At 46.6% G+C, this 8,204-nt stretch overlaps 1 protein-coding gene across 3 annotated transcripts; it reads left to right on the forward strand.

The window, feature by feature from the left end:
- Positions 1 to 342: 342 nt before the first annotated feature.
- Positions 343 to 4,281, forward strand: LOC133923849 (uncharacterized). Of its 3 annotated transcripts, none has more exons than XR_009910668.1 (3): positions 343 to 568; positions 1,409 to 1,563; positions 1,639 to 1,757. XR_009910668.1 is itself a non-coding variant. In XM_062369127.1 (3 exons), the coding sequence occupies exons 1-3, from the start codon at positions 526 to 528 to the stop codon at positions 2,938 to 2,940; spliced, it is 285 nt and encodes a 94-aa protein (XP_062225111.1). In that variant the 5' UTR covers positions 343 to 525; the 3' UTR covers positions 2,941 to 4,281. The 3 variants fall into 3 exon arrangements, 2 of the variants coding, with proteins under 2 accessions (XP_062225111.1, XP_062225110.1); XM_062369127.1 differs by lacking the exon at positions 1,639 to 1,757 and adding an exon at positions 2,854 to 4,281; XM_062369126.1 differs by having other exon boundaries at positions 1,409 to 1,744.
- The last annotated feature ends 3,923 nt before the right edge of the window (positions 4,282 to 8,204 follow it).

Genomic DNA, 8,204 nt, shown 5'->3' on the forward strand with positions numbered 1-8,204 from the left:
GCAGGCGTGGCGGCGACGCGCCATTGGAGGTCGGCGGCGGACCTCGCCGTCGGCGGATCGAAGCGGCAGCGGCCGGATCCGGTCGGCGGGGAGGATCTGGCCGGTGGAGAGAGACGACGAGGCATCGGCCGGGGCTGGCGACGAGAAGCGGCGGCCGGTGATGACGGAGGGGCCCAGGTAAGCTCCACTGGGGGGAAGAAGAGAGGGAGAGAGAGAGAAGATCGGCGGGGAGCTCACCGGCGGCAGCGGCGCTCAGAGAGGAAGGGAGGGGGCGGCGGTGGTGAGAGAGAGAGGGTGGTGTGATGCAAATTGGGGGGGGGGGGGTGGGAACGAGCGCACTGTTCATTTAAATAGACGACGGCGGCTGCACGGGCGCGAGGCGCGAGGTGGCGCGGGGTGCGAGGTCTGCCTGAGCGGCGACGAGACGGCACGGTGCGGCACAGCGCAAGGCAGGGCGCGGGGCGGCGCCGGGTCACGGGGGGAGAGAGAGAAAACAAGGGTCTGACATTCAGGCTGCTCCAGAAGATGGGGTGGAAGACCGGCAAGGGGCTCGGCAAGAACAAGCAAGGTAGTATCTTCTTTTACTACACTGCTCCCTTCTCTGACATGCCACTGAGACTGTCTTGCGCTCATCATGAGTGATTTCGTCTCGGTTGCTATCCCAATTCAGAATTCACAACGAGGGATGGGTGTTGTCTTATCACTTTGTAGGGATAGCCGATGGAACCAGTAAAGTCACAAGGCCGTGGCAGGTTCTATGCAGTCTGCTATGTTTTAGACTGAAGCTAATGGCATACTCATGTTCATGCAATCACACGCCGCCATGCTTGATCTCGTTGTTCATTTATGGGTTAGGATGTATTACAATCAGTTTGCTAATATCTTCTAAGTCTAGTCTTAACCTTGTTTACCATCATTCATCTCATATTACCTCTCTCCTATTTATAAGTTACACTATCCGAATCTAGTCACCCTCCCATTGCCCCAAGTATCGGTAGCAGGGAAAGAATGGCCATTTTCATAAGCCTTATTATTTTAGTAACAACCTTCTTAATCATTGCATAAGCCTTATTATTTTAGTAACAACCTTCTTAATCATTGCATAAGCCTTATTATTTGCTGCACAGGGACTAATATTTTCATCTGAACTTTTGACACAATTCCAAATTCGTTGTTTCTTTGTAGTACAAATGCCCTCTGGAAAGACATAAACGCTGATATACTTTTTGCATTTACTTACATTTCTGTTTCAATTATTAGAGCTTCAGTTGCATAGATTCCTTTTGAGATTTGTCACTTTCTACATCCGTAGCGGTGTTGACCATCGAAGTTTCACGTCATATTTTTCAGCTAACTAAATATGATGATACTTCTACACCTAAAATAACCTTTCGTTGTTATGATGCAGGTATACTAGAGCCAATAAGAGCTGACATCAGAGATGCAAAATTAGGTGTTGGGAAGCAAGAAGAAGATGACTTCTTCACATCTGAAGATAATGTGCAAAGAAAGAAAATGAATATTGAACTCGAGGAGACTGAAGGACATATAAAGAAGCGTGAGGTGTGCACTCAAATATTTGATGCTAATTTTGTATGTTCTTTCCAAGATTCTTCCGTGTTGATGCTTGACATGCAGGAAACCTATATCTAGTTGTAAGCACTATATAGCTTCTAAGCAGCTGCTCTTTCATGATGTGGGAATGGCTAGCATAAAAAGTTCTGTTTATGCTTCTTTTTATTTGGTGCACTTTTTATTTGGTAGCTTCTTTCCCCTGCTCGGTGGAAATCATGACAATCCAGGTCATAGCAGAACGCGAGCACAAAATCCGCAGTGAGGTCAAGGAGATACAAAAGGTGTTCTTTTGCAGTCTATGCAATAAGCAATACAAGCTGGCACATGAATTTGAGAGTCACTTGAGCTCATATGACCCCAATCACAGGAAGGTAATCCATTTTTACACATTTGGCATTGCATTTTGTAATATATGTTCATCTACACCATTCTGAATACCTTTGTTGTGCAGAGGTGTAAAGAAATGACAGAAAATGCAGAGCAGCAGTGGTAGCCGCAATGACAGGCAGAAACGTGAACAACAACGAGAAGAGAAGGAGCTGGCAAAAATTGCTTAACTGTATCCATTCATACTTGGCTCAGTGATCAGTCCATGGTTGTGCTAAGTTATTCTTAAGATTTGCATTAGGAATTTCTGATGTATGTGGAACATGTCGTTTCCTTAATGCAGCTTCATGGCGGATGCTCATAGGAAGCAACAGCAAGAGAAGTCAGAGACCCCAGAAGAGAGTGTCGCACAAAAAACCATGGCTGCACCTCGGAATCAGGATCAGCGGCAAACATTGAAGTTTGGATTCTCCATAATGGGTCCTTCCAAGGTGAACTTCAGGATCTGCCATTAAATGTGTTAACATTTCAGGATTTGCCTCCCAATTGTAACACTGACATGTGGCTCCATGACCAAATGTGAGAGAGAAGCTGAATGTCAACCGGCAAATCCTGCAGCGGCGGCGCATTGTATGGCAATACTGAAAATTTGCATTTAACATTTAGACTCCATTGACATTGGATTTGATTTCCTAGGATCTCCAATGTTTACGTTACTCCAGTTTTGACCTGTTACCTAATTCCTTAAAAATAGGGAAAACAGAATTAGGTTCATGAGTGTCCTTTTACATGCTGATACTGACTTTCACTTTTGTCTTCCATTGATCTTGTAATACTGTTGTATCATGGTAGCTCCAAATAATTAGACATTTTAGAAACAATTATTAGTCGTTCATTTTTTTTACAGCATCTCTAATTGTGAAGTTGAACACTTTTTGTTTGCATGCACAGGCTCCAGTTGGCAATCCTAGCAAGAAACCAAAGGTTGCTACAAAAGTTTCTTCAGTCTTCAGCAATGGCAGCGATGAGGACTCATGATCAGCAATGCTACAAAAGAAACCAAAGGTTGTTAGACGATGGCAAAGTCTATATGATAGTCTCGGACATGTCGCTGTCAGCTGCTGCCGATGACCTGGTGAAACGAGGCAAAGCTACGAGCCTGGGGGATGTTCTGCGGCCTCTGGGCCCAAAGGCAGAAAAGGGCTTGAGGCGCGTTTGGGGTCATCTACACCAGAGCTAATGTGGTCTTCACCCCTACATACCTAGCGTACCATGTGCTGGTGGTCCCGGCCCTGCACATCGCTGCCCTCACGCTCTTCGCGATGAGCGACAAGCACCGGTACAACTACACCGACGTCAAGACGACGTACGTCCTCCTGAGCTTCGCCGCCGCGCTTGGTGTCCTCGCGGTGTTCATCCGGCAGCTGTTGTACCTGGACATGTCCAAGGCAAAAGTTCCGGCGTTGTGCGAGACGGTGCCCGGGTGCAACCTCATCGACGCGGTTCTCCGGAGAAGCCAGAAGGACATCGGGTGGCTGGTCGAGTGCGCCACGCGCATGGGCTTCAAGGAAGAGTATTTTGTTTTCAAGAGGGGATGATAATTATAAGCTGTACAGAAAAGTTATAGAAAAGTTTCGGGGTCGGTTCTCTCAGAACTGGTGAAAGCACGAGGACGCGACCTTGCCAGTTGCAGGTTATTCGAGGAGCCATATGCACCAAGTCCAAGTGAGCAGCAGCCGCAACATGTTGAGGCATGCGGCCCTGACACGGAGATGATGATCAGCCCTGGTGTGGGACCAAGCTTCGCCACCGAGCACAACCGGCCGCCGGCGCCGGGCGACGGGCGGCTGCAACAACATGATGGTGAGGCATCCAACCCCGACGACATGGAGATGATCGGAGCAGCCCGGATCGGGCCGAGGACAACTGCAACATGCTGAGGCATGCGGCCTAGCTGGCACGGAGAAAGCACGGAGCAGCAGCCCGCCGCACGGGCAATGGTCATCCGACAAGAGCTTCCGCAGCAACTGGATTCTAAGCAAGGAGCTGCAGAAGGAATGCGGCCGCGAGATACGGGGGAGCCTGCTCGTGTCATTCGACAGGAGCGTTATCCTCTGGCACATCGCCACCGACATCTGCTTCCGCATGCAAGATTATCGGCAGCATGATCCTCCTGGTCCTGGTGGTTTTCGAAGATTAGTTTTTAATAATGTTTTCGTAAATTGATTGGGTATCTTTGAGTGTAGGGATTAATTATGAAACGGGACAATCGATGTATACAGGTTCGGACCTTCAATTAGAATAATACTCTATATCCTGTGGGGGTGTTACTACTGTATATTGATGATCTTGAGTACGAGCAATATGGCTAAAACTATTACAACTATTACAGAGCATAGATCTGATCTAGCCTAACCTAGAGCTAAAGTCGCTGAATATCTTCTCTGCTAAGGTCTTGATACTTGCCTCGAGCTCTCTTTTTTCCCCAACCCTTTCTCCTTATATAGGGAGTTCTGACTCCTATCCAGTCGTAGTCGATAGGGAGTTGTCTTCTTTATCGTCTAAGTAGATAAATCTGAGTTGGTTATTGATCGTATCGAGTTAGGTAACCAATTGAAACCTTCCTGATATATACTTCCTTAATTCCGGGTGTATCGGGTACCGCTGATTCGGTTCCGTGATATCCGAAACTTCTTAACAGGTGTCACACATACTCTGTCCATACATGATGTACTCCTTATGCGCATATACCCCACAATTAGATATCCGATAGTAGCCCCCTAACTCTACTCAGGAGGAAAGATTTTCATAAGCGCTCACTCGAGTACCACAAAGTTTAATCCTGGTCGAGTAAAGTGGATCAGGCTCATGGTCGAAAGAATTGAGTATAAGCGAGTCCTTCCTTGAGTATCGAGTGGATGCTCAGTCGGGTCGAGCGCCCTGCAGCTATCCGCACTCGAGACTTTGAAGAAAAAGACTAAAAAACTCAACTGATCGACACCCGACTCCAAGTAGAGTTAAAAAACTTTTTGAAATTTGAAACGATGGGAGAAGGCGCATTTAATGCAGTCAAGAAGGCGTGCAAAGATTCGCACGTCATCAGCATACCGCTTTTCACGCCGGTCGAGGCGTGGTAAAAGCAAACGTGATTGTTGGAGAGACGGTAAATTTTTCCCTTTCCGAAGCGGAAGCGATTTCTGTATCTCGTCTTGAGGCAGGGCCTATTTATTTGAGTAAAAACTTTCATCGTCCTACCTCCGTGACCTCTACTGCAACCTTGCCCTCCAAACCCATCCACGATTGTTCGCATTTTACTCAGAGAACTTCATCTTTTTCCTTTTAACTCTCATGGCGGAAACCTTCGATTGGGCAAATCTTCCCTTGGGAGTGCTCAACATCATCTCCAACAAGCTGGTTCATTGGGAAGATTTCGCCTACTTTCAATGCGTCTACACCGCGTGGCGAGAAGTGCATAGAACAACGGCATTTTCCCCATGGATCTTGAAAGGTCCATTCATACACGAGGACGGCGTGGTGGAAGCGCATCGTCTGGGGAGCGAAGCAATCTTCGACCTTCGTTTCCGAGGCTTAATCGGCGACAGTTGGGAGATAATCGGGGCCTCAAACGGGCTTCTGATGGTCATCGAACGAGGGCGTCAAGTCAAAGGTAGGGAAATCAACCCGGTAACAGGATGGTTTTCCAATCTTCCTCCGCTTTCGTACGACACATTCTGGGTTAGTCTAGAAGGATTCACAGTGTAGAGGAATGGGAAGTTGTTCATCATCGTTGCCCCGAGGATGCCTTGCTTTCATATTCAGATGACACAAGGAGTGCATATACATCTTGTTGACGGGTCGCTACGATGGTTTCGAGTCTCCAGCAGCAAGTTTTGGTGGTGTATTGCGGATTTCTTGGATGGAGTGGCTTCAAGAGATCCATCAGGCATGGTGGCAGCGTTGGAACAATCGACGCCGGAGTTTGAGATCTGGTAGCCTGGTCTGAGGGGTTCTCGACTGCTCCTGGTTGATAATAAAGCATTTTTTTTCTGAAAGTCAGAGAGCAGATCAACAATCCAGCCGAGCACAATGCATTGACGCCGGTTTCCCTTCATACGTTTAGTGACAACATATGGGAGCCGCTAGAATAGGAAGTTGTTTCCTGGTCGAAGGAGAGAACAATCTTACTAGGCCTGACATCTGAAGCCATCCTTCCAATGCCTGGGATTACCAATCCTAACTGAATTCTGTGCTTCCGCCGGATGGACTCGACTTATGACCGAGATAATTATGACGTGCTTGAAGTTCCTTATGACGAAGTGTCCAGAACTATGAAGTCTCTTGAAGGAAATTTCAAGTGGCATTCTTGTAAATGGATATCTCAAAAGCTTTCTCCTTAGTCGAATGATAAGCTTTAAGATTTTTGACATTTGTAACAGAATCATCACCAACACTTTGCTAGTCTAATATGCTTTTGTCTGCTTTTCCTTGTCGATGAAATAGGATTAGCATAAGTAGATGCAATAACTGATAAACACATGTTGTTATCGTTCTCAGGACCATAAGACTATACATCTATCGACCGAAATCTTAACTGGATAAGATATTAGATGCGCGGCCCTCGAGTACTCGAGAAGACCGTAATAGTAAGGAAAAAACTAATATAGAGCTAAAAAAGTAAAGAATATATCGAATTTTCTACGAACTTTTATCGACCTGCACATTCAATCAACATATAAACATGAACTCGATAGAGGGCACACGCGAGGCAAATTAGGACTTCAGAACCCTTTTGGCTGTTAGGCGTGAGATGTCTGACAATCTCTGTGCCGTTATGCCTCCTGAGGTATAGTTGTCTGTCATCTACCCAACACATGCCTCCGTTGATTCTATTCAATGTGATAGATGCAAAGCCAAATAAAATTTTACAAAAAAACATATGACAAAAATATGATATTACGATGTAGCCCCCAACTCTATGGTCGAGGATGGATGTACTCGATCGGAGAGTAGGAAAGGACATACCTGTATGATTGATCAGAGAGCAGCGTTACAACTCTCAACTATGTACTCAATAACGGAGTCGAGCAAAGAGAAAAAGCTCTAGCAACGAAAGTATGCGATATAACCCCCAACTCTCTGTTTGATGCGATAATCAAGACAAAGAGTAGAGCATATGCATCAATATACCTGGTGTGGCCCCTATCTTTTCACTCGATGACTGAATTCGAGTGTAACATAAAGAATATTATCATACGACATAACTCCTTGTTCTTCAACTGATATTATGACCACACGAAGAGCGAAGCAAAAAACATCAAAAAACATGATGTAGCTCCCGACTCTACGCTCGATGTAATAATCAAAATCGAGTGGAGAGTAGAGCATAAGCATAAAAAAATGCATGATGTTGCTCTTGACTCAATACCCGATGTAATAATCGGAATAAACAGCGGAGCATGATCATCAATGTAGCATTCTCAACTAAGTACTTTTATGGTCTTAATTGTGTCGTGGTTACCGAGTGTACTCGAACCGCCGGGTAGGTGGGCATTAAAAATCCACTCCCGTTTGTGCTTGTTTTCACTGCAACCTTGATTTGGTGTGCCATAATAACTACCCATATCTCTTCTCAGAGATAGACAAGTCATAACGCCATTATGACATTTCGATTTCCGCTAAACACGTTACATGCCCAAGGTGACGCCATCGTTTCGGATCTTGGCAGATACGTTTATTCAACGTGACCCGTTCCCCCCTATAAATAGAGGGGTCTCGAAGCCGTTTGTCCTTCACGTCTTCTCCTTTGTTTCCTTGACTTATTTGGGACTTGTAGATTTTGAAGCTATGGCCTTCACTCCATCGTCCTCCCTTAAGCCTCCTGCCATAGTTCCTCCTGACATCATCATCGTTTCCTCCGACGACGAGAACTCGAGTGGCAGATTTGAGGGGGAAAAGGAAGAAAACCCCATTGTGCCTCATTGCCGTCCGCTTACTCAGCGTATTCGCCGTTACATCAAGGCATATGCTTCACGCAGGTCGGCGTAACGCTCCACGCCGGGGAGGGATAAGGATGGTGATGATCTCGATCGGATCATTGACCAAGCCGCCATCGAGGTCTTCGACGATGGAGCCCCCGAGTCAGCGCCGGATAAAGAAACACGGTCATCTTCTCCGTCGACAACCAACAGATCGCCTTCGCACCTTGCAGACAACCAATCGGCATCATTGGTGCCGGTCAGCAGCTCCAGCAGGGTCTTCGCCTCAGCCACTTTTCCTGGTCCATATGCTGGTCGGCGACCGGT

Source organism: Phragmites australis, chromosome 7 (assembly GCF_958298935.1).
Source record: "Phragmites australis chromosome 7, lpPhrAust1.1, whole genome shotgun sequence".
Classification (NCBI taxonomy): Eukaryota; Viridiplantae; Streptophyta; class Magnoliopsida; order Poales; family Poaceae; genus Phragmites; species Phragmites australis.